The following is a 26,308-nucleotide window of genomic DNA, read 5'->3' as shown; positions in this document are numbered from 1 at the left end:
ACATGAAGTATGTATAGCTGTTTACAGCAAATACGTCATTTTAAACGCGTCACGTCCATGGTCACGTCTAATGAAGTAGCCCTCATCGAGGCCGTTCACCTTCTTTCATAGAGTTCATGGAGGAAGGAATGATAGAGTTAATATCCCTCTCCAAAAATCAAATATTGCAGGATAGATGGATGGAAGATAGGAGGGTCCCCTCTGAAACAGGGTGATGCCAGTTACCTCTGTGTTCAACTTTTTTTTATTTTTGTTTGCCTGCGTTGCAAATTGTAAATAAAATTTTCTATTTTCTTTCAATATGGTTTCCTAGACTTCTACTTATATTAACTCTATGCTTCTAACCTGATGCCACGACGACACTGAGGAGGCCATGGCCACCACCAGAAGGGTGGTGCGGGGCGCCTCTAGTGGCGAAATCAAAGATCATCCCGGCAATTCTTTTCGGCTCGCGCATGCGTCGTGCATAGTCCTTTTGGCTTCCCTCATGGCCACGGTGGTGGTGTAAGATGGTCGAGAAAGGAGACATGGCTCTCAGCAATACGGAGTCGGCGAGCGACCTCAAAAAGACTAGCGTGCTAAATGGAGACGATGACGACGAGCTACCAAGCTTTAGTGATCCCGAAGACTTTGTTGACGATATCACGGACGAAGGTGCGCCTCACTTTATTCCGCGCGCACGTGCTGCTGCTCCTCCCTTCGAACCTTGGGCTCGGATTCGGAGGCTCATTTTACGACACGTCCTGGTGGTGGTGATGTATCGTTTACCCGGCGTCGGGTGCGCGTTCGACGCGACCCGTGGGCGCCTGCGCCCCCGGCGTCGATGCGACGCACCTATCGCGTCGTGCCTTCATCAAGTTCTTGTCCACGCCGGCATCTGGCAAGCGAAGCGGCGCCCCCAAGTGATTATTCGAATTTCGCCCGGTTCCCTAACGCTAGCTATGTAAATTTCACTAGGCGGTTGCGCATGCTTTATTGGACCCCGTGATTGGTGTTGACAAGTGATTGCTGCCCTTCAGAGATTCCGTGCAGAGATTCCGCTAGAATAGATACCACGATCCACGGGAGCCGAGCCTTTGACATATTTCCGGCTTTTCTTGTTTTTGTGGGCGCCGCAGGCTTAACTTCTAGCCGGCCGGTTTGGTGGTAGTTTTTTTCCAATGCGCGACGTATTCGAGCCTAATTACACTGTTGCCCGACGTGGTCGGCTTTGATTGGTGTACATTTGTCGCAAGACAAGGTTCTCGGAGTCAAATTCGGTGTCGGTTGTCGGACCATATTGGAAGCCGCGTTCTGTTGAGCCGTTTCGTATCGAGTTTTGATTACGTGCCATTCCAAAAGATGGATTAGCGCTTTGAGATCTGCTTGGATAATTTATCATTTCTTCTTCTTTGCCGTTTGCTTTGTTTACAAGCGGTCGCGGTCGTTGACATATTTTGATGCGTCATTAGTATTGAGGCAACGTTCGATTGTTAGGTTGCGCTGTGCCTTACGTTCCATTCCCGCGAAGCGCGGTTTTCGATTAGCGGAATGTCGTGCTTTTAGCGGAGCTTCAATTTCCTTACTGATTTTGTGCATTACGAATAGTTGCAACTAGATGCGATGGGGAAAGTATAGAAATAGCATCATACCCAATAACGTGATGTGGTTCAAACGGTATGAATATTCGCGAACAGGGTTGTTTCTGAGTGCAGTAATATTGCGATATCAGCCAGAACATGCAAAGCAAAAAGGGCGTTGAATTCAGGCTCTGTCTTAACATAGTGCGTCACTGTTACTTAACTGCTGTGCACCTGATTGGTTGGGATTGCTCCAAATGTTAAATCACAGTGCGGAATTTATCAGCTTTAGATGCGCATCCTTGTCTGGTTGATCGCATTTGAGGGGGCAAAATGCTGGAGGCCTGTGTACTGTGCGATGTTGGTCCACGTAAAAGAACCCAAGGTGGTCGAAGTTATCCAGAGCCTTCCATTACGGCATCCCTCATAACCCCAGTCACTTTGTGGCGTGAAACCCCATAAAACTAAATTAAAACTATGTTGTGAATGTCCATTTGCACTTTGCTGAAAGTGCGCAGCCAAACCAGGCTTGTTTTCAAAATTTGCCCGTCTTTGTGAGGATTCTAAAACGCGCTGCTAGGGCTTTGTATGATCAAACCTCTGAAATGCTTCTTTTGACTGTAAGGAACTTGTGTACATTAACACGCAGCCACAGGTCCCTTGCACTAATTTTATGGCTTCACACAAACTCTGCATAGCTGTTGGGCATTGTGTGGCCGGTAGTATAGTTGTCTGTATTGTGTTGAGCATACTTCGGCCAAAGCTTCAGTATGGTGGGACTAGCTTGTCAAGGAAACGTACTTAGTACTAATCATACAGTGTTTTACGTAGCCTTCACGTTCCAGTCTTAGGCTCTTTGGCATTGAATCTAGAATTGTAAAATCTGCATTGTCGTAGACCTGTCGGCCATGCTAAGTGCTTTGCTAGAGCCTGCTCGTGTCCTTCAGTGTGCGTGTGACGTATTTTTGTTAACTGCCATTGTAAAAGTTTTTTTGTAGAATCAAGTACATTTCTAAGACTACAAAATTCTGTATGGCTGTAATTAGATACAGAGAGAGCACGTAGCAGCTTCGTCTTTAAAGGTGCACTGAAGAGGATTCTGAACATGTCTTTTTGCCGCGGGAACTCAATCTGCACGTGCCTAGCATTCTTAGAAACAGTGACTTATTGCCCTGTGTGGCCGATTTCCCCAATTAAACCGAATTAACGTCCGGCTCCCACCTTTTTTTTTTTAATTCTCCCCCGTACGGTGGGCGGAGTCGACCAACGCGTGGAGCGCCTTTCACCCAGTCCCGTGGAGGCTTTGCTTTCGCTTTATTTTGTTTTTTAGGTTTCCAAGAATAAATAGTTTCATTTGCAGATAATATAGCTGCAAAATAAGCCCAAAGAAATAAAAATACGCGCGGATTATTTGCTACTACGGACTACTACGTATTACTCCGCCGATGGCAGAGCAGCAAGCCACCATGGGACTGGGTGAAAGGCGCTCCACGCGTTGATCGACTCCGCCCACCGTACGAGGCAGAATTAAAAAAGAAAGGCGGGAGCCGGACGTTAATTCGATTTAATTGGGGAAATCGGCCACACAGGGCAGTAAATCGCAGTTTCTAAGAAAGCTCGGAACGAGTAGATCGAGTTCCCGCGGCAAAAAGACAAGTTCAGATTCCTCTCCAGTGCACCTTTAATGATGTAAGCTGTGTACTCTTTTTGAGGTGTGTATTCGCTTCCAAATTTACATTTCTTTTTTTTTTTGTGCACTATCTGGAGCAAAATAGACTACATAGCTGTAGTTATATAGCTTGTTAGAGCAGATGCTGTGTGACAACACAAGGAGTACTTAGGTCTGTTCTGCTGCGTTCATGTGTAGTTGCTACAAGCTGGAGGGCTGAAAATATTCTCTTAGGTTCCAATTCATCCGCATATATGAACTTGTGTGAGGTCAGTTCTACGCAGGTTCAGTTGGATTCGATGCAGCCTTGAGTTAGGTTTATCTTGTCTTTAACTTTGACCAATCTACGCTCACTGTTTACTTGTGTTCTTGCGAACTAGTGTGGATATTCATCAATATTATCATCAGCCTGACTGCGCCCACTGCAGGGCAAGGGCCTCTCCCATGTCTCTCCTGTTAACCCTGTTCTTCGCCAGTTGCGGCCACTGTATCCCCGCAAACTGTTGGATATTAGGTCATATCAGCCTGAATGGAGCTTCCCAGCCTGTGTTGCCTCTAGTATGATGCAGCCATCCATAGGCAGAGAACTGAAAACAGCACCACAGTTTTTGTTTCTTTGCTTTGTGCTCTCGTCCTATTTACGCAGTCTTGACTTTTTTCGATATGAGCCAACTAACCCTAAGAACATTCTACCATAGATTTAGGAGGCACTGAAGAGAACAAGTTTTGTTATTGGTTAAAATTAGTTTCGTGGCTTTTCCTCTCTATAATGGTGTTTGTTTGATAAAAGAAAGATGGCACTGTGTTCAAACTCGTGATGCCCAGACTGAATAGAACTTCGTGATTGCTGTCTGGAGTGTAGGGGACCTGTGCACAAAAGTCTGACCTGAGATCACTGTAGTTTGCTTATGAAAACGACCAGTGGCAGCGATTCATGTATTTGATTTCTCAACCTTTAATTAGCTACTAAGATCTCCGTGGCCATTTTCATTGGAATTAGCCTCTTTCTCCCTAAAATGTAGTAAAGTGTCTCTACAGGCCAACTTTAATTTGACCTCACCTCTTTAACAAGGCAGTAATTACTGAAGTGCTAGTGCCAACCGTGAAAGCATGTTAGTCGACATGACCTTCACCTGAAGCTTGGTTGTGTTTTTTTAAGCCGTCCATTTAGTCTTTGTAAGTAGAGATGGCAGAAGCATGGTCAAGGTTTTTCGTGACGTTTCATTGATATTGCTGCTCGATCTTTCTTTTGTAGCCCTGTCTTTTAAAATTTATATTCATCATTTGAGGTTTTGTAGAGCTTTTCTTTCTTGGCTGTTGCCCTTTCGGTCTGAAATGTAGCATAAACAGTGTTATATAAACAAATGAATGCAGCTTACCCAATTGATGTGAACATACGAAAAATGTAAGCACTAGGTATCCAATACTGCAATATGTGATTCGATGTATAACCAGTTGCCTGGTCTGCATTAGGCATGGTTGTTCTTGTTAGAAAAAAAGTACAAAAGTTACTGCAATGCTACGACACATTAATTTAAGAAAGGGGGGGTATGCATCCTGAATGATACGAAGTGCTTCATACGAGTTTTGTGGTACTTGAACCATGTACTTTACTTAAAAAACTGTACTTTACTTAAAAAGTACAGTTTACTTAACTTAAAAAACTAACTTAACTTAACTTTACTTAACTTAACTTTACTTAAAAAACATGTACTTTACTTAAAAAGAATTATGCTTAGTGGTGTATTGAAGGAGTGGAGATGGCAAATTTTTCGGAACGTGCTTTGCTCTTGAATGATGCGCTCAACATTAGTAAACTTCGATCACCACGTGGAATTTTGCAGCGAATGAATAATTTGTAATTTAATTTTTTTTCCTCTGTCGTTTGTTTTGGTTTCTTTTGCGAGACCATGGTTGGGACGGTTTATTTAATTTGTTAAAATTCTTATGCTAAAGTGCTCCAGAAGCCGGAATAGCAGCAAATGATCAAAGAGCTTATATATTTCAGTTTTTATATGCCTTGCATGATCTGGTGCTCACTAGTGGCACCGCAACCGTCGTTCAGCGGCTGAAATCGAAACTGCAGGGAAGAATAAGTTCAATTACAGGTACCAAGCTAAGGCAAATTTCATTTGGCGATTCTAGTTTGCTAATGTCATGCGCATGATTCGAAGGCAAAAATACTGTGAAAATTTTCGTGTCTTTGCCCTTTTAAAGCAGTTTTGGAGCGGAGACTTCGAATTCTGTCGGTACCCTTGTGATTTCTCTAATCCTGTTCCGTAAACCGTTTCAGAGCTCTTGGGAGACATCCTGCAGCACAGGCCCGCGGAGGCTGATGGTGTGGAGAGTGTCATTGTTGTCGACAACATCCCTCAAGTTGGTAGCGACCGGATAGAGAAGTTAAAGAATGTCCTCATGAAGATCTACTCCCAGTTTGGCGAGATCAACACAGAGTACATCCCGGTTGACGAGACGGGCAAAACGAAAGGGTGAGACACCGGTTTGCTTGTGTTCTGCTTGTGTAAAGACCATGGGTGCTGGAGTGTGTGCTGGGTTTTATTTATTTTTTTTTTAAAGCATTAGTCGTGTCCAGCAAGCTGCGAAAAGCAAAAAATAATGGGATTTACCTAGACTGAGGGCAAATATGTCCAATTTTTAAAGACAAAAATCACTTCTACGGCTCTTTCTGCGCGAGTTGATGCTTGTAGAGCAGCAAGAGATGGATTTATTGATGGGAACATTGCATTTGAAAATTTTGTCACCTTCGATTCAGATTTGTGATGTCTATACTGGCAAGATCTCTGTAATCACCATTTTGAAGTTGTCTAAATTCCACTGTAGCTTTGCCTATGTGAGCTGGGCAAAAAACTGGGTCAACGCAGGCAGTTAACTTGTAAAATTTGCTGGTGATGGCAAGTCCTGTATTTAATTTTTTTAGGCCTTTCCTTGCTCATAGAAGGTTCATTTTCAGTGAAAATAGTTTCCTTGTCGTTAGGATGGCAGTCGTCGGTCAACATAAGCCATACGTCCATCAAAATGCGATGCTATTGACATTTGGAGTTGGATGTTGACATTTGGAAAAGAAAAAAAAAAAGATTGGTTCTTCCATGTTACTTTATCGGTGGCACACATAAGAAAGGACTTTTTTCTGGCCATATAGAAGGACGTGATAGCTGGTTACTAGAATCGGGGTCGGAGGTAATCTGTTTCACTATTGCCGGTGTTGCTCATGCTCACCTAGCCGGCACCTTTGTCGATGTAGTCAAGTTCATTTCCATCCGGGTGCTCACGAAGTTCCTGTGGCTTTGAAAGATTCGACAGTAAATATCCGGGACACCATTTGCAACACGCATATAAAATTATTACTCTCAGGCCAGCTGTAGTTGCATCCTATGTGGCTGTCTTATTATCAATGTCTCCATCATCAACCTAACTGCATGCGCTGCAGAACAGAATCCTCTCTCATATCCTTCCAATTAACCCTGTTCTGTGCCAGCTGGCACCAGCTTATCCCTGCAAGACATCCTAATCTCATCCGCCAGCCTGACGCTCTGTGGCCGCTGCAAAGTGTGCCTTCTCTTGGAATTCACTCCGTTACCCAAAGGCATCATCGGTTGTGTTCCCTTCGCAGTGCATGCTCTGCCCATGCCCAATTTCATCTTGATCTTGGCTATAGTGAGACACAACTCAGGAATGAAGCGGAAAATGCCCCTTAAAGGGGCTGCGAAGCACTGCTTGGGGGGATGCCGGCTATACTTCAGGTGGGTTCTTTATGTCACACAGATGCTGACTTAAAAAGAATTACAGGAATCGATGCACAGGAACGGGAGTTATTCAGTGGAGAAATTTCAAAATACAAGCAAACAAAACGCTGCCGTCAACTCGATTTTGGGGGGGCTTCCCACTCCTATTTCGCTCTCCCAATGACGGCACCTGGCGCAACCAGTCAAAACAGCCTGCCAGAGAACATCGGGGAAGTTTGCACTCCATGGTTGCCTGCTCTCTGTAACTCGTTCTTGCTGAGTCTGGCAGCGTCGTTTCCATGCCAGAGCGCCCTTGGTGGTGTATTTTTATTTTACTTGGTCTGCAGGGCTTTTATCCAAGACGAACAAGTTGTTTTTGTTGATCTAATATAAAACGCAGACATGTGACAAAATGTGTCTCTATTTATTCACACAATTTGCAGTATATTTACTGTTTGTCCGATCATCAAGCTCGCGCCAGGTGATGTCATATCCACTGCTAAAAACCCGCCACCGTGTGGGGACACCATCAGAGCCATGAATTTGTTTTTGGGAGGACATTAAAATATTATAAAACAGAATGTACGCGGTATTACCGACGCCAATAGCACCATTATAACTCACTGTATGCGATCACGTTGACCCTCACCCTTGACGGATCCCTTTGTACCTGCTAACGTGAAATCATGGGGTTGCAGATGAATGGGGGATAACCAGAGCATCATGAAAATCGCTTGACGCTGTTGGCTGGAGGGGCCTCCTTTGAGGCGCATCTGCCGCTTCGCTCCCGAGTTGCCTCCAACTATGGGATATCATTGGCTCCTTTTTTTTTTCCCTGACCAGCCGTGCTGTCTTGTCTTTGCACGGAACTCTGCTTGCGGGGTCTTTTTCTCTTCCATCAGATTTTGTGATGCCGAGTCTCGAGGGAGCAGCTTTCACACGCTTGTCTTCAGTTGTAGTTGAGTGGTTAGAGTGTCAGCTGTGCTGGTGTAACGAGACGGGTGTTGTTGATGTTTGTTGCAGGTTCATGTTCTTGGAGTACAAGAACCCCCAGAGTGCACAGGATGCCGTCAAGGTGACAAACGGGCACAAGCTCGACAAGCAGCACTCGTTCGTTGTCAACCTCTTCACGGACTTCCAGAAGTGAGCGTTCTTCCACCTGCCTTTATTATTTTGCTCTCTTATACGTGCTCGTTGTGTGGTCTGCCCGTGAACAAACAATAAAATGAAAACTGTTGTTGTTGCGTGACCTTTGCAAGTTTTTCTAAATGTGCAAAGCAGATGTGTATCAGTAAACTCCCCCCTCTGGACATGGGAGATTTATTAGTGTGCACTTTCTGCCTCTGAAGAGACGTTGTGTTGGTAATTAAGGGGGGATGTGGGGATCAGATCGCAAAAATCGCGAGAAAAGTCGATTTTTGAAAAATGCGCTTTTTGGCATCTCCAACACTGTTTCTATGCTGTGCTGAAATATTTCACCCAAAGATAAACCTTAAGTGCTCCAAATAAATATATTTGTCGGCATCTACACATAGACAGTGTGTGCTAGCTTAGAACTTTCAGGCTTGTTTTCTCAAAAGTTTGTTTTGAGCTTAATACCTTGCTCGTGGAAAGCCTAGCACAGCAATGGGCGCATGGATTTTTACCCCATTTGTTTTGTCATGGTCACTGAAATGTGGTCTGCGTCAAGACAGTCTCACATTTACCATTTAGGCTTGCATGTTTTTATTACATGGTAATTAGAGCACGATACAATCCAAACATAAAGAAGGTGCATATTGTGTCTGTTATAAAAAGAGCAGAGAAATTTTTAAAAGAAATTAAGAGAGTCTTGATTTACACCACACTTCGTAGTAAATGCAGTCGAACCCGGATATATCGAATTCGAAGGGGATCGGAAAATAGTTCGATATAGCGAAAATTCGATATACAGATATAGGCTAAAACTGCACTCCCGATCATAACAAATTGTGGCTTACCGTTTGGAATAGCCGCGAATCACATAGTATGGGCACGTAATGTGAAAGCGCTTTATTTCGCGGAAAAAAAATCACTAATTTTGGGCTGCTTTTTCCCCTGGGAAACGAAGTTCGAAACACTGGCCTCGATCTTCTCGAGACTGTCCAGGTGCGAGAGCACAGTGCCTTCCATTTCGCCGCAACAGCGCCGAATCAGGCTAACGCTGACGCCAGTTCAGTGGCTGTGCACGGACGCGTTTCTTCGACAACACAGTTGCCCTCGTCGTCGCTGGAGTCGGCGTCTTGAACGCCAGTTACCGCTTGAACTTCGCTGTCAGCGTTAAAGTCCTCAACAGTCACTTCGGACGGAACGGCGCCGAGAAAATTGGACAAGTCGCGAAACGCGTCGTCCAAGAACACATCGTCATCTAAATCTTCCGGACATTCATCTCCGGCCACTTCAAGGCCTGCCTTGCCAAAACAGTTGGCTACTGGGGCCTGCTTCACGTCGCGTGTTGAAACACAGGCACACACAAAAAAAAAAAAAAAAAAACGCGAGGCGGTTGAAACAACAAAGCGCCGCCTTGAAAATTGGAGTGGACTGAAACGTTAGGTGGTGGTGACGACACGGCGGGACAGACTTCGCCGTAGCGTCACAAAGTTGGCTAGGACGTTCGTGTAATGTCCGCCCGTTAAAGGGATCAGCCCCAAGTCCAATCCAATCCAAAATCGCAGATGGAGCGATAAGAGCGAGGCCTATGCGAGCGGCAGTCAACGCGGCTGCGAAGGAACGACAGAGGGAAAAGAAAGAGCAGGAAGAAAGATCGACGCTCTGGGCTGCGTTTTTTTTTTTTTTTTCCTGAGCTCTCTCTTTTCCCCAGACCCACGATGTGCCCACGAGCGACCGTTTTCTCTCTCTCCCTTTCCCCAAGAAGCGTGGCTTAGAACCGGCGCCGCGCGTCTCCATGCCGCACTCTCTCTTCGCTAAATGACCTTGACGAAGCACACGCCGGCGATACACGAGGAGCGGGAAAGCTCGCGCCGGTGGGGCGCAAAAACGGGGGACAAAAAAAAAAAAAAGGGTCCTGCGCCTGCTGACTGACTGCGGAAATGTTCTCGCTGAGGCGGCTGAGGACCAAACAGGAATGTCTTTGGGGAAAGCGCACCGTCCAGGGGCGCGGCGCGGCGCGGCGTTCGATATATCCAATGTCCGGCGAAAATGGAATTCGATATACAACGCAACTGTCCTATACTTTTACATAGTATTTTCAAGGGGGTAATCTGTGTGTTCGATATAGCCAATAATTCGAAATATGCGGGTTCGATATATCCGGGTTCGACTGTATTAAAAGCATTCACAGACCTGTAGCCTGTTTTTTTGCCATGCTATGCTTTCCACAAGCAAGCAACATGGGGACAACATATAAACAATGATAAAAAGGAAACTACTACAGCTGTCGTAGTTAACTTTACATCTGATTGTTTGATGCTGATTTAAGCCAGTGTGCCGAATTTGATCACTCTAAGTCGAAAAATAGAAAAGTTTCCTTCGATCCCCTCATCCCCCCTTAAAGCAGTGCATCTAAAATTGAAAGCATTTGATACAGGGCATGCTGGGGTGTGTATTTAGAGAAGGTGGGTGAGCACGAAGTCTGGATGGTAGCTGTTCGTTTCTGTTATTCAGCAGTGGGTCTAATTATTGCAGGTAAAGGAGGACAGGCTTACGCCGGACAAAGTGAAGTGAAAATTCGCCCGGAATTCATCAGAGAAGTCGTGTAATGAAATACATGTAACAGCTGTACAGTGAGAGAAAATGCATGGACCCCAAAAAAATATATAAATATCAACCCATGTCAATTTTCTTGGAGACAGTCCTTTAGTGTTTCTTTAAAACGACGCAGGGGATGATGAGAAGGACTCCGATTTTAAGGCACTCTAAAACAAAATGGCTGCAATCGACAATGTCATTCTGCTGTAATTAGTGTGAACTTTCTGGGGTGCAAGATTGTTTTGTTTCTTTCTATGTTTTGTTCTGGAGCCTGTGAGTGCTGTGTGTTCCAAGCAAGTTAAGAAAAAGAAATGACGCTTAGAGAAGGGAAACTTTGCCCCCATGCTGAACTGGTCTCCTGATGTGCTGTGGTTGTGCCGTCGTTTTTTGAGACTTGCCTTTTGCCTCCGTTGCCCGTGCAGGTATGAGAACATCCCAGAGGAGTGGAAGCCCCCACAGCCCCAGCCATACGTTGACCACGTAAGTGTTGAGCTTGTGTCAGCATGGGTGTCATCATCCACTGTGCGGGGTCGCATACATTTGGCCACAGAAGCTTGATTAATACTAAGCACAGGAGCTGTGAAAAGGCTTAGCCGTCTCAAGGCTATGGCATGTATTGATGGGACACTGAGGACATATCCATCTAATTGTTATTGGTTTGGTTTGTGAGGGTTTAACGTCCCGAAGCAACTCTGGCTATGAGGGAAGCCGTAGTGGAGGGCTCCGGAAATTTCGAACCACCTGGGGTTATTTAACGCGCACTGACATTGCATAGTACATGGGAGTTGCAGTTATTGTTCCTAGGGAAAACCGACTCTATGGCTCTCTGTGGAGGTGTTGATGTTTGTTAAGTAGGAAAAGATTCGCTTTTCTGCTGAGAAAATTGCATTTAAAAAATTTTCCCGCCTCACGTTTCAAACTGGTGGTGGCTACACTGAAAAGCACTGCGTGATCGCTGTTTTTGAGTGAACGGCTCTGTCGCCCAGCCTTTGAGATCTGCTCAGTTTGCTAAAAAAAAATGGGCTGGTGATGGCTGCCCCGGCATTTTATGTATTCTTTTGGCCTTTTCTAGCTCGATAGAAGCTTCGTTCTAAGTGAAAGTGGGGCCTGCGTTTTTGGAATGTGGTAATGTTGTGAGACAGGCTAACCTCATTTTGTCCTCTGTGTCCTCAGCATTCTTGCACGCTACATGTGGTTGCCAAAGCATGTGGGCTGCGCTGAAAATCCCAAACCCGCAACCTTAGCAGTGGGAGTCTGTGCTGTCGAGCTCAGGCTTAGGAGACCAATAACTGCTGGTTCAGCAGGTGCAGCTGAGGGCTAAGGCTGCAGGAGTCCTGGACTAAGGGCCCCTCCCAGTTGAGGGGGGCGCAAAGCATCTTGACCCTTTCAGGCACCATGTTTTGTTTTGACTGAAGTGAATTATTTTTTCACCCAAGTTGCGTACTCTGGCCTCAAGAAAGGGAATTTGTTAGTTTTCGAACGGGAAAGACCAGCAGGTAAGTTTTTACAACAATGTGGAGAATTTCGTACAAAGTGTCAGATTTGTTAGAAATAGTAACATCGAAATGTTCTCGTGTGTCAGGTAAACACCCTAGGCATCGTGGAATCGCTTTGTGTTTCGAAGGTTCACATTACGCTCGAAATTGAGCAAAAACAGTCAATGTTTTCACACTCTGCAAAATCTGTCTGCACAAAAACGGCGGGCGAAGTGCTACCTAGCTCACTGTTCTGTGAAATATTGTTTACTGCATTCGCTACATGGTACTAAAAAGCAACTTGTTTGCAACAAGAAGGGTGCTCAATTTGACTGAAACAATGAAATCACTGTTAAGTGCTCCAGTTTCTCAGAAAAAGCGGTAAGTTTGCCGCTTACACAATTGCGTACAAAGCGCCTGAAAGGGATAATGATTTTATGATCAAAGTGCTGCTGTGATCAAAGTGTTTGTGCATGCCTGCTGAGGTGCAAACGCTGGTTGCGACTGAGACTGCGATCTGCACGACTGCAGGGCAACCTGAGGCAGTGGCTGCAGAATCCGGACTGCTACGACGAGTACAGCGTCATGTACTGCGGAGGGGAGCGGGTGGCCATCTACCTCAACAGCACCCCAGAGGCCACAGTGCTCAAGGACCGAGAGGTGTGTGCGCGCTCCTCCTCGGTCTGAACTCTTCACTGCTTCTGTTGTTTGCATAGTTGTGTTGATTCCTCCGTGCTATCTTCGGTGCTTCATTCGTCCCGCAGTTTTGTAAGGTTTTGTAACTTAGGGGGAGCGCAGCAAGCTATGGAAAGAAAAATTATAGGCGTAACGTTAAGAGATCGGAAGCTGGCAGAGTGGGTGAGGGAGCAAGCGCAGATTAATGACATCCTAGTTGAAATCAAGAGGAAGAAATGGTCTTGGGCAGGGCATGTAATGCGAAGGCGAGATAACCGCTGGTCATTAAGGGTAACGGAGTGGATTCCAAGGGAAGGCAAGCGCAGCAGGGGGCAGCAGAAAGTGAGGTGGGCGGATGAGATTAAGAAGTTTGGGTGCACACAGTGGCCGCAACTGGCAGAGGACAGGGTTAATTGGAGAGACATGGGAGAGGCCTTTGCCCTGCAGTGGGCGTAGTCAGGCTGATGATGGTGATAGAAGCAGCGGTTTAAAACTCATGAGTGGGCTTTAGAATAAAAGTTATGCCGATCAGTTTTGTAAATGTGGTTAGTGCTGTTCATGATTGTAGGAACCTTAATAGGTAAGGCAAAAGTATGAGTGCTGAACAGCCCGACACCTTTAGAGCTGTACAACTGCAGATCTGTTCTGAAATGGCTGAGTTGGAGGTTGCGTTAAATTGAGAGTTGCCTCTATTTACTAGATTGATGAGTGAGAAGAATCACTGCACTGAAAAATAAGAACCACTTGCATCGAACGGGAGCTAGCAGTTGACTGCCGCCATTGAGTAATGTTTTGCATGCTCTCTTTAGCTTATAATAAGGTAGTAATTGCTCATTGATCCACCCGAGCACAGCCATACGGCTACAAAGGAAAGCTATACAGCTTTCTCAGAAACTTTGCAGTTAAAGAAAAATTCGTCCTGGTCCGGGGTTTGAACCTGGGACCACCGCTTCACCGGAGCAGTCGCTCTACCAGTTGAGCTAACCGGGACGGCAAGCTTATGGTAGGGCGAGAGCGAAGTGATCAATAACTCGAAGTGGGAACAGTGTTGGTCAAATGTTTTAGGGGAAACCCCCAAGGTGGAGTGGGGTATTCTTGGGGGACCTTAGGGGATTGATTCCCCTAAACATTTGACCAACTCTTTAGCTTAGCTGTGCTCCCGTGGAGACTTGTGTTTCTTTCTACCCGTGTGACTGGCCTGTGGTGTTGTTCCTCTCCCCCCGTGCAGCGTTGGTCGGACAGTGCGGTGATGTGGTCTCCCCTGGGCACCTACTTTGCCACCTTCCACCAGCAGGGCATTGCCCTCTGGGGCGGCCCCAGCTATGCCCAGATCATGCGCTTCAGCCACTTTGGCGTCAAGTACATCGACTTCTCCCCCTGCGAGAAGTGAGTGCCCGCCTTTCCTGCCGTGTCGGTGTGTGCTCTCTCTCTTGATTTCAGGCACCCCTCCTTATTTCAGTTCTGAATCGTATATACATGCCTCAGGAAATCTGCTTCGTTGGTTTTCCGGGGCAAAACACCGTCGGTTAATTTTTGACAGTCTGTACGAAATTTTGTACAAAGCTTTGCAGTGGCTGGAACCCAGGAACCCTCCACCGTTCCTTTACCCAGTTTGTTTTTGGGATAGCTGCGCTGTAATTGCTCATGCCAGACTGTTTTCATATGCAGTCAGCTTTCTCTATTAATTGAATTTAGGGATTCCTTGCACGTTTCCAATCATATTTCTTACACTCAGGTTAGGCAAGAAGTAATACTTCAGGTTGGGCTAGTTGGTTCCTAATTGTAAAGGGTTCTGAGGATGGCTCGAAAAAGATCAAGGCGCCAGTCCCGTCCTGTCATTTTCATGTGCCTCGTTTGTTCCTATTTTCTTTTGCGCCATCTTTAGAACCCTTTATAGTTTAAGGGGAGATGCGGGTGAAAAAACCGATTTTTTTTTTTTAAATTTTCATTTTTCTGTTTTTTATTATTTTGAAATTTTTAGGCATTCAGCTACCTTTTCTTGAAAAATGAACGCGATATTCGCACCAGAAATTAGTAAATGACGCGTTTGTATGAGTGATGGTCTGCTGAGAAACTGAAAATATCCGCGAAAGTTGCCCATTTTTGCGCGCCTGTCGCGCAAAGCACCTTCGCCGCACGGCATGGCGATCGCTTGGAGGAGATAGGCCAAGCCCTATTCTCGGCCATGAACCGGCTGCCAGTTTCGTATTTTCACTACAAATAATAAAGAAAAGCTCGTTCTGCCACCGCCTTCGAGCCTCTCTTCGATCACGTGGTGCGATTCCGACGCCGCCATTGGCTCCGGGCGGCCGGTTTGTGCAGCGAAGCCTATGCACAGGTTCCGCTGTTTCTTTCTCTGTAGCGAGCTTCGCGAGGCTGCCACGATCACTTCTGCGTTTTTTTCGGTGTAATCATGGTCAGTCCGAAAAAGCGCAATGTTCGCGTGCAAAAGTTCCATACGAAGTATAAATTCAAAGGGAGGAGGCACAAGTTGACGCCGAGGACGATTTGCGAGAAGAGCGTCCCGAAGCCTGCTAGGCCTAACGACGACAGCGGCTCCGACGAGATCGACTCCACCGTGCACTTTGTTAGTGCATCTGAGAAGAAGATTGGTCTCTTCAAAAACGAAGAAAGAAGAAGTGACAGCTCGGCCAGTGCGGTCATTTGTGACATTGATGCGCTAACTGTGCTCATGAAAGGCGCGGAGTGTCCCGCTTGTCGAGAGTGCCAACTGTGCGTCCGGGAGTCGCCCCGAAAGCGCAAGGGACTTTCGTCGTACTTAGAACTCTGCTGCGGAAACAGTGAGTGCCCCGAATCTATTCTGTCATCGTCGTACACTTCGAGGCATGCAGCGGCAAGCGGAAACGCCAGCGCGGACGTGGTGGCAAGCGGAGACGCAAGCGCACAGCGAAGTTACGTGAGCGGGAGCTCGCGAGACAGCTTTGCTGTAAATGTGAAGGCTGTCGTAGCCACTCGCGCAATCGGTGCTGGCTACGATCAACTCGTGCGGTTGTGCGCGATCATCGGCCTTCCAAAACCGATGCATTACAAGTCCTTCCATGCAATAGCAAAGAAGGTGCATTCCGCTGCCGTGGACGCTGCCGCAAAAAATCTCGAGAAGGCCCGAGAAATCGAGGCTCAAACTGGTGGCGCAGACGCTGCTGTTATGTATGACGGCACTTGGCAGAAAAGGGGCCATAAGAGTCACAATGGTGTGGGCACTGTTGTGGCCCTTGACAGTGGCCTGTGCCTCGATTTTGAAGTACTTTCCAATTTTTGCCTCGCATGCAGTCGGCACAAAGTACTAAGCAATGAAGAGGAAGAAATTTGGCAAGCGTTCCACCGCCCCGTGTGCGAGAAAAATGTGGAATGCTCATCACATGGGATGGAAAAGGAGGCAGCACTTCGTATCTGGCAGAGGACGCTGTCATATGAAACGCCACTGCGTTTCACCAGGTTTTTGAGTGATGGAGACAGTGAAGCATGTACAGCTGTCTCCGAGGCTCAAGTGTATGGTGCTACAACCATAGAGAAAGAGGACTGCACCAATCACGTTGCGAAGCGCCTAGGAACAGCCCTTCGGCAACTGAAGACTCCACTTCCACGCGGAGAAAAGCTAAAGGATCCTACGATACAAAAGCTGCAGACCTACTATCAAATAGCGATTACTCAGAACAGGGGTGATCTTCGTGCTATGTATTGCAGTATTTGGACATCGTACTTGCATTCCTGCTCTAGTGCTGGGGCTAGTAGCCACAAGCACTGTCCGGAGGGTGCATCATCATGGTGCAAGCACAAGCGAGTGGAAGCTCTTGGACAGCCTCCAACTGTCCACACACCCCTCTTGACGAAAGCTCAAGCGAAGGCGCTGCTCCCTACATATAAGTGGCTCACAGAGGAGAAGCTGCTGGCTCGCTGCATTCGAGGGAAAACTCAGAATGCAGCAGAGAGTCTGAACAGCAAAATTTGGTTGCTTTGTCCGAAGACAAGGTTTGCGTCTCGGACTGCTGTCGAGACAGCCACAGCCCTTGCGGTCTTGTGGTTCAACAGCGGACGCACAAGCTTCGAACAAGTACTGGAAGAGCTTGGAGTTGTTCCACCTAAGCAACTTCTTGCACTCAGTGACCGTAAAGACAAGGTGCGCATCGAGAAGATGTGTGAACGACAGACTGCAGAAGCACGAGCTCATCGCCGCAACACGGCGAAGAAGGCTCGGGTTGAGGACTCCACTCGCAAGGCCCACGAGGGAGTGACCTATGGTGCTGGGGAGTTCTAGTAATTGGATATGATGGCTGTATAGCCCATGCCTCTCCCTGCCAAATTTCATGCAATTTCAGCCTTTTTTGGTCGAATACAGAGTTTCCAAACTTTGAAATGCGTTTTTCTCCTTTTGCAATTTTGAGCAGATTTTCAAGTTTGCGTACAGCATTTTTTGTACTTCTACTTTTCATATCGCAATGAAACTTGGCACATATATTCTTTAGAATGTGTAGCTTGCAGGTATCTATTCAGAATTGTAATATCTTTGATGTAAGTTTACAAAAATTTGATATAACAGTAATGAGCCCCAGAAAAATAATGATACAAATGATCACAATTTTTTTTCCATGCTAGACTATTCTATGGCCATATTTTGGTTAGTTATATGGATTCTACAGTTAGTAAGCTACAAAATGAGCTATTGCTCTTCATTCTCAGTGAAAAATTTCAATGCAAAAGCATGTGCGCAAAAAGGCCTTTGTTTTATGCTTGTTAGCAACACTGAGCAAAAAGTATGCATGCTACAAAAAAACTACCGTATTTACTCGCATAATAGGCGCACTTTTTTTCCAGAAAATCCGGCTCAAAGTTCGGGGTGCGCCTATTACGCGGGGTAAAATTTCCGGAAATTTTTCGACTGGCAAAATTGAACACACCGCGTAAACGCACTCGTGTACGGGCCGCACCCCGTTTTCGTGAAGAAAATGTTAAAAAAAAAAAGGTCCCGTGTAAGGGCCGCACCGAAACTTTCGGAATGCACGCGCCGAGGCCTCCGCGATCGGCTCCGGCTGCGCGCAACGGGCGCTTGATCGCGGAGACCACACACGCGCACAGGAGCTTCCAGACGCCGCCCAAGGCCAAGCTCATCATCATCATCATCGTTTTCCTCCGCCGCGAGCTTTCGCTATCTACTATATCGCCATCAGCATCTCCAGCTCGTTTTTTTTTGTTGTTGTTGCTGTCAAGTGCCGGGATTTGCGGTAGCGCGATAGTTATCGTGATTTATGGCTTTGCCGCGGAGCGTTGATGTTTTAGCTCGATGGGCAAGCACCTTAACAGCTACACGGCTGGGAGTTTGCTCTCGAACGCGGCAAGCGTGCGGCAGGTCGGAAAATACGCTGTGGCCGAGAAGTGCGGCAGTTGCGACTGCGGCGTCCCTAAATTTTCGTATGCGACTCCAAGCGCCGAGGTTTTCGCGGGCCTAAGTCGGGAACGTTTCCGGCTGGAGATGAAGCTTTCCAAACAGACGTTTAAAGTGAGCATCCCTGAAAACTGTGTGCGGCTGTTCTACGTGATGTCGTTGTACGTGCTGTGGGTCCGCAGCAGCTGCGACAGCAGCAGCACTAAGTGTGGACCAGTAGTCAGTTCAGCAAAAACTTTGTTAAAATAAAGATTGGGAAGCGGGGGGTGGCGAGGCGTCGGCTTGCAATCGTGCAAATAAGTAGAACCCCGCTGTTACGTTCCTCACTGCTGCGTTTTCCCGGCTGTTACGTCGTTTTCTTCGGGTCCCGGCATAGCTTCCATAGGATCCAATGTATTGGGAACCCCGCTGTTACGTCGTAGCCGAGGAAACGATCCCGCATGATACGTCGCAACCGGGCTCCCCGAACCCAACCGGGCAATGCGCGCCAACCGGCATTTTGATTTTTGACGAGTCTTGGCCAGGCTTGGCTGCGGAACTGGCTGCAAGAAGCCACTAGATGGCTATCTGCCTCGCACGCCGAACGCCGCGATCTTTATCGTGGGAGGTGGTGAGGAGGAGGCGCGCAGCTGCGGTCGCTTATCAGCGCGTCTTTTCTTTCACTCTTTTTTCTTTTTATCTTTTAACTCTCCTCTATCTGCAAGTGACAGCGGTGGTGGCTCGGCTGGAGCCAGTCGGCAGGGCCCGTGCAATTTCCTTTTCATCCTTCTCAGTCGCGCAACATCTTTATTGTGCTTTGATGGCGTGATAGCGTTGAGTAAGTGGAAGGGGCTTTCCCTTGAGGAAAAGCTGGACGTACTAAACGCAGTCGACAGGCAGCCAGGGCGGCTTACGCGGAGCAGCGCGGCGAGCAGCCTACGAACATTTCAGTGCTTGACGCTGTGCACAACGTCGCTTCAGCGTGGACTGCAGTGAGAGCGTGAACTGCACAGCACTGCTGCGTGCGTGCGGTGTGGCCGCACCGCAAAGCGACGCTGACAGCAATGCGGCCTTTGCTATTGAGAAACGCGTTGTTCTTTCCAGCGAGCGAAAGAAACTGCAATCCACCATTCTCGATTTTTTAAAGTCCTAGGGTCAATTTGTGGAAATTAATTGTTTCAAGTCAAAGCTGCACTGTTTTCATTAATTTTCGGTACTTTCCTCACTGTTGTGTTTTCCCGGCTGTTACGTTTTATTTTCCCGGTCCGGTGAAAAACGTATGAACGGGGTTCTACACAGTGCCAAGTTCGGGGTGCGCCTATTATGCGCGGAAATAAAAAAATCTGATTTTTCGCGCCCTAACTAGGGCTGAGCCTATTATGCGAGTGCGCCTATTACGCGAGTAAATACGGTAATTAGTTTTCTGAAAAGGTCAGAAAAAATAGTATAGGCACACAAAGTTTTGTTGTTCTGGGTCAATTATTTAAAAAAAAAAATTTTTCAGTAGCATCTCCCCTTAATAAGAAAAGAGGGAAGCCCTAGCATTCAGGGTTCCTTTGCACTTTTGGGGAACCCTCGAGGCTATAAAAATTGAGGATTTACCTTAACTGAAAGGTTGGTTGATTTGATCCAGTATGCGGTTGTCTCAGCAGGCGGGTAAGATTAATTGGCTTTGTGTCTGCACGTAAGAAGTGGAACTGATCCCCTTCCCTACCCGCCGCGGTGGCTCAGTGGTTATGGTGCTCGGCTGCTGACCCAAAAGACCCCGATCCCAGCCGCGGTGGTTGAATTTCGATGGAGGCGGAATTCCAGAGGCCCGTGTGCTGTGTGATGTCAGTGCACGTTAAAGAACCCCAGGTGGTCGAAATTTCCTGAGCCCTCCACTATGGTGTCCCTCATAGCCTGAGTCGCTTTGGGACATTAAACACTTGTAAACCATAAACCATGGTCCCCCTCCTTGCAGCTACCTGGTGACCCTGAGTCCCCCGACACCCGAGGCGTACCAGGCCCAGCAGCGGGGTCTGCCCCCGCCCGAGGACAGTGGCCAGGTGGTGATCATCTGGGACATCCGGACGGGCCTCAAGAAGCGCTCCTTCACGGCCGATGCCGAGATGACCAGCTGGCCCATGTTCAAGTGGAGCAGCGACGACCGCTTCTTTGCCCGCATGACGGTGGACATGCTGAGCATCTACGAGACGCCCTCCTTCGGCCTGCTCGACAAGAAGTCCCTCAAGATCGCCGGCATCCGGTGAGCAGGGGTGGTGCCGTGCCGTCACGGTTGTGTCTGGTTTGGGAGCAGCGCCAGTTTTTGGCAATGATTGTGCAGCTTTTGTTGCGTGTGTGAAGCCCAAAGGGCATGCTTTTGGTTCATGCTGCTTTGCTGTTTACACACCGCCAGTGCTCAGATCTCTTGAAGGTGAGAGGAACTTTTGTCCTCGGCCCCTGTGAAAGTTGGGACGTGAGCGCATGTTACAAGGACCCCATCACACTTTTTAGACAAAGACCCCCTTGGCCTCCTTACTTTTGACAGAGGCTGTACTCCTGCTCTTAAAAGTTCGTGGAAAACATTACATTTCTTTGCATCCAGGGCTCATGGCTTCAGATTGAGTGGTGCACTTTGTAATCTTCAAACAGAGAATAGACACCAAATGGGTCGGGGCTTGCATGCTAAGATGGTGAAGTTAAATTTTTTCGCTGATGTTGTGTTCTATAAACTTTGACTGCACGTGTACTCAGTTTCGTTTGTTTGTGTGTGTGCTTATATGTAAATGCACTAATTAATTAGGCTGCTGATTATGTTTGCATTCCTACCTGTCTCAATCATTGTTGCTTGCCTTCTGTCTAGCCCCCCCCCCCCCCCCCCCTTCTCGTATGTCATATCCCACCTGAGGCTCTGAATGGTTAAATAAATGCTCGTAATGATTTGATTCTTGAGAGTGAAATACTTGGAAGCGGTGGTACGCAAGTTTTCATTAGCAAATTTAACTACAGTCGCCGACTGATTTTTCGGACTCCAAAAATTCGGACATGCTCGATTATTCAGACTGCTTCGTGGCACCGCCACTCTCCCCATAGACCGTAATGTATAACAACTGCCGAAAGTTCGGACATCTTGCAGCCTCTCGTTTGATTTTTCGGACACTCCTTGAGCCAACTCGACCGGCAACACTTGCCGCACCGACGCTCACCGACGCTCACCGACGCGCGGTTCACTTCGCTCAACGCCATTTTTGTTTTGAACTGAGCCTCCTTGCTGCCCCGCGAGGTGGCGCTACTGCAAATTCCCGCTCATCATCATCGTTTCTGCGTGGTTCGGTAGCGCGCCGCATGGTGGCGCGCCACACCAGTTCCGGCCGCAGCTTAGTAAGCCATCTCAAGGCAATCCAGGAGCCGCTTTGTTTGTTTATCCGGCAGCAAGCCCGCGAGAGCGCCGTGGTAGCACGACGCAGCGCTGGAGATGCGATATTAGCCTAGGGTGGCTTACAGCCGGCGTTTTGTCATCGAAAGGGGTCTGTTGAACCCCGAGTAGCAGTATCAAGATGTTTCGTTGAAGCGCGCGTGAGCATTGACTTATGCAACAACACCAGGCCGGCGGCAGCAAGCCCGCGAGAGCGCCGTGGTAGCACGCAGCGGTGCAGATGCGATGAGGCCCGACGGCTCTCGAAACGATGTGGGGGAGGAGGCAAGTAGAGGAGGTGGTGAAAGAAGGAACGGAGAAGAGGAGGAGAGGCGGCGTTGGGCGAGGAGACATATGCAACGCCAGCCCGGGATCAGCCAGTGCATGTAAGCTCGTTAATTCGACCCCCGTTAATTCAGAAAATCGGATAATTCGACGCGCGCGCGAGGTCCCTACAATTATACATAGGAGTCTATGGGGCGAAACTCTCGTTAATTCGAACAAATTTTGCCGTGCGTCGGTTAATTCGACTTCACTCCGCAGCCCGCCAAGCCGGTTTGCCGAGAGCAAAAAGAAAAAAAACACTGCCATGAGCGGCGCTACTGTACTGCTGATAGGCCATCCGTATGGTCATATCATCCATCCATCCGAGGAAGCGAGTTAGCGGCGGCCGAAGCGGCTGGCGTCTTTTTTTTTTTGTGCTTTGTTGTGTCGCAGCAGTCGCTACGATCGCGGTTATTTACGGCGCCTTTTTTGGTAAATGCGCGCTTTGTCAGCGTGTTTACTGTGCTGCTTGTTGTTGCTGTTTTGTTGCGACTGAGAGAAGGGTGAAAGGAAATTGCAAGGGATTGCCTACTGGCTCAGCCGAGCCACCACCGCTGCCATGTGCAGATAGAGGAGAGTTAAAAGATCAGAGGAAAGATAAAGAGAAAAGATAAGACGCGCGTCCCAGCAACAACGCCGTCCCCGCGGCCGCTGGCTGAAAAAACAGATAAGCGGGGAGCCGCGCTCTCTTCACCTCCTCCCCACCTTATCCCCGCGCTGCTTTCGGGTGGATAGCGCGCAGGGCCTGCGCGCCTCGCCTTTGTGTCCTGTCAGCTGACCGAGGATGAAATAATTAAAGTGACAGGCGCTGACAACGACGACGATTTACGATTGTGAGCAGTTGTCCCAAATGCCGAAGTGCACGGTGAAAGAAGCCGCAGAAGCCTTGTCATTGCGGGAGGACTTCTGTGAACAAATCCCTGACGGCGCGTGTGCCGCGGAGCACCTGGCAGCTGTTAGAGCTATCGTAGTCGCTCGAAGAAGCAGACTGTGATTACAGATTTCCTTGCCAAATAAAGGTATACGTCCTGTTGCGGCAAACATTGTTTTTTGTTGTTCATTCGATAATTCGACAATTTTTCGCGGTCCCGTCAGTGTCGAATTAACGAGTTTTTACTGTAAATAAACGATTTCTTTCTCTTTTTTTTTCTGAATTTGTTTTTTCGGACGCCTGTTTATTCGGACATTTCCGCGGTCCCCGTGAGGTCCGAATAAACAGTCGGCGACTGTATGCGAGGAAACTTTAGGGGGAAGCTCAAAAATTCCTTATTCTGGGAGCCATTGAAATGTTTGGTGAAGGAGCGCCCAGAAGGTGGTTTTGAACCGGGGGCCTGTCAAGTCGGAATTCGGCTACCGGACGCGGAAGAATGTGGTTGCAGCTTGTGTTAAGGCAGAACACGAAAAGCAGTGGAACTAGGCCATGAACTGTGAAGAATTTTGTACTTATATTGTCCAGTCTTGATAGCAAAATATGCTGTAGTTATTAAAGGGATATTGAAGTTACTGTGTATCGATAGATAATCATGCTCTAATGACCATGAGGCCACTTTCACTGAAAGCAGAGCTTCTCTAAGCTGGGAAAGGGAAAATAAAATGAAACACAGGTATCGCTGCCGGTGGTTTTCATGAGCAAACCATGATGATGTCAAAGCAGTTAGTTGCATGCAGACTGCTGAGGTTAGGTTGCACTGCTTTTCACTTCCTTCTCAGCCTTGACATCGTGAGGTTGAATCGAGTGGTGGGGAAAGAAATATGTTCCATTTCAAGGTTCAATTTTGTTTGCAATATGTGTATCTTTTTCACAGACATCATTGTCACAAAGAGCCTAGCAGCCGAGAATGGATTTTGCTGAGAATGGAAATTGGATTGAGTTGCCCTTAGTTTTTCTTTGATGAAAACTAGCATTCTTCCCGCTTCAGTGCCCAGTGTTGCCACTTCGCAGTGTTCTGAATGTGTGCTGCATGGTCATTTACATATGGAGCTACAGTTCCAACTTGCTTTTTTGGAGGTGGCAGCCGCGGCTTAGCTGGGAAAAATTGCCAGCAGGCGGCAGCTTTCTTTTTTGCTAATGATGGACATTTGTGCTTATGCAGCAACTTCTCGTGGTCCCCGGTGTCCAACATCCTGGCCTACTGGGTGGCCGAGGACAAGAACGTGCCGGCACGTGTGACCCTCATCGAGGTGCCCTCGCGCCAGGAGCTTCGTGCCAAGAACCTCTTCAACGTGGCCGACTGCAAGATGCACTGGCAGAAGTCGGGCGACTACCTCTGCGTCAAGGTGGACCGCTACACCAAGGCCAAGCGCGAGAAGAACGAGTGGAAGTACAGCGTGAGTTGCTTTTTCCCCTTTCCCGCATTTTTACAGCGACGGCTGTTAATGGCACGTTTCCCGGATCCGTGGCGGCGGCGTAACACAGAGGTGAAACGATGAGCCTGTGCAATGGACTTGTGGTGTCCTCTGTGCACTGGCATTGAACTAGTGCTTGCGCCGTTCACACCTTGGTGCGTGGAGGGCTCGCTCAGGGGTGGTATTCTCCCGGTGTCGCCTTTTGCGACATGTCGCATTCGCTCTTCGCTGATTGGCTTGAGCCGCGGTGACGGCGGCGTGACGACACGGACCCGCCTTCCTGCTACGTCATCGTGACGTCGCCCCAGTTTACTATGCTTAGTCGAACAACGGAATGCGCTGAAGCGATTCGCGCGGGCGACGGGCTACCGTTAGTGTACGAACGCAATCGGCAGTTGCGGCTTTTGCGCCCTTAGCGTGAAAACATGGCGACGTCCTTTCAAGCGAGAGCTGCCCGCTTCAGCCAATTCAGCAGTCCTTGCGATTCCGGTCGGCATGTTTACCGGCAACTACTGGCGTTGTTACTTTTCACTATGACTTACCTTGCTTCGACGATAAAGTTTAAGCTGCAATTCAGCCTAGTTTTTTTAGATACGCTCTCGATTCTGGAGCGCGCAAGCCTAATGGGACCTCCAGCTACACTGCTACCGTCTGCAACTGCCCGAAACGCAGCCGAAACCTAGCACAACCGTCCGGAACGGAAGAAAAATAGATTTGGAGCTTTTTCGCGGTGTTTTATAGACTTAAATGAAGTAAAGCAAGTTTATATTAAATTTGTAAATGTTTTTTTGAACATTAGACGTCATGTGATGGCAAATATTCTTGCTATAAAAGATACGAAACTACTGCTGCTAGTGGATCAGCAGTGGTAAATTGTCGCTTCTCGGAGTGAATGAATGCACCGCAGACGAAAGTGCCGGCGGCTTTTTCCGTTTCTTCGAGCATCTGTAAGCACTTTTTTAGGCCCCGCCCATATGCGACATGTCGCAAAAGGCGACACCGGCAGAATACCACCCCAGCAAACGGCACTTTCAAACAGCGCAAGTAGCAGTTGCTAAATCTTGCATTGCGCAGGCGTAGTAACTGTTGGTCAGTTTGTTTCCTCCCTCTCTCTCTGTCTTTCTGCTGCACCTGATAAGCTGGCTTAGTCACTTTGGCGTTTGGCCGCTGATCCCTAGGTCGCAAGTTTAGTCCTAGCCGTGACGGCCGTCCAGTATGATCTAGGTGATATGAACATGCTTGAAATGAATTTCATGATAGCACAAATTCATTGAATTTTCCCACTGGAGTGCATTGTGTACAGTGTGCAGAATTTCGGATCATCTGAACACTCTTCCACGACACTGCATATGATATATGACTGACTCTGCGATCACTAGTCATGCTGTACGCACAGGGAGCTGTGAGTGGCGATGTGCATCGTCAATATTCAGATTGCCGATTGCGCTGTACACACCGCAAGTAGTAGGCTGAGTGGGCACAAAGTGTGATGGTGTTTGCATGCACCAAGCATGTGGAGAGTGCGCGGAAAGACTAGGCAGTGGGCTTTTCTGCTCGCGTTGCTTCCACGGCAAAGAAGCTCAAAGCTTGACAGAAGGGCCATCAGTCATGCTGCACACCGACAAGAAAGCCTCCCAGTGCACCGCAATGCATAACCCTCGCCACCACTGGTCTAGTATTTTGTGTGACTTTAGCACCGCTCGCTGCCTCTACTCCCTGCCTCAAAGCTTGGCAAAGTTACGGTTCAACATTGAGGTCTGTTCATTATGGCTGCAGTCGCTGCACCTGTTTTGTTCCGTGAGTGTGCCGTACCGTGAGTGTGCAGCTTGACATTCATGGTTGACTGCAGGCCTGGTCATCTGCTCACCTGCGCCAACGGCTGCCAATAGCCTGAACCGTGTCAAGAAATTTAGAGCAGCAAGTCACTGAATGTTGCTGTGAAGTCATTGTTTCCCCAGAAAAAGTCGTAGCTTGTATTACACGCCCGATTTGTGAACATGTGCTGAAATGCTGC

The 26,308-nt window shown here is 47.9% G+C and overlaps 2 protein-coding genes across 2 annotated transcripts in view; both read left to right on the top strand.

Annotated features, from left to right (window-relative positions):
• Positions 1-458: 458 nt before the first annotated feature.
• The window catches only part of eIF3b (eukaryotic translation initiation factor 3 subunit b), a 47,890-nt gene continuing 22,040 nt past the window's right edge, over positions 459-26,308 (top strand). The window contains exons 1-8 of the mRNA XM_089587147.1: positions 459-654; positions 5,522-5,717; positions 7,995-8,114; positions 11,120-11,177; positions 12,704-12,832; positions 14,076-14,233; positions 20,191-20,475; positions 24,042-24,276. Of these exons, the coding sequence (XP_089443273.1) occupies positions 510-654; positions 5,522-5,717; positions 7,995-8,114; positions 11,120-11,177; positions 12,704-12,832; positions 14,076-14,233; positions 20,191-20,475; positions 24,042-24,276 (1,326 nt within the window). The 5' untranslated portion in view covers positions 459-509. The remainder of the gene's footprint in view (positions 655-5,521; positions 5,718-7,994; positions 8,115-11,119; positions 11,178-12,703; positions 12,833-14,075; positions 14,234-20,190; positions 20,476-24,041; positions 24,277-26,308) is intronic.
• On the top strand, positions 14,249-17,793 carry LOC149347480 (uncharacterized). The gene has a single exon (XM_089587148.1). The coding sequence runs from the start codon at positions 15,261-15,263 to the stop codon at positions 17,121-17,123; it is 1,863 nt and encodes a 620-aa protein (XP_089443274.1). The 5' UTR covers positions 14,249-15,260; the 3' UTR covers positions 17,124-17,793.

This window comes from Amblyomma mixtum, chromosome 4, assembly GCF_055824585.1.
Source record: "Amblyomma mixtum isolate Tamu chromosome 4, ASM5582458v1, whole genome shotgun sequence".
NCBI classification, from domain to species: Eukaryota; Metazoa; Arthropoda; class Arachnida; order Ixodida; family Ixodidae; genus Amblyomma; species Amblyomma mixtum.
The sequence above is the reverse complement of the archived record's forward strand: the minus strand, read 5'-3'. Positions and strand labels throughout refer to the sequence as shown.

Bases quoted from the DNA above. Each gene is read 5' to 3' on its own strand.
- LOC149347480 (XM_089587148.1), top strand. From the start codon at position 15,261: ATGGTCAGTCCGAAAAAGCGCAATGTTCGCGTGCAAAAGTTCCATACG.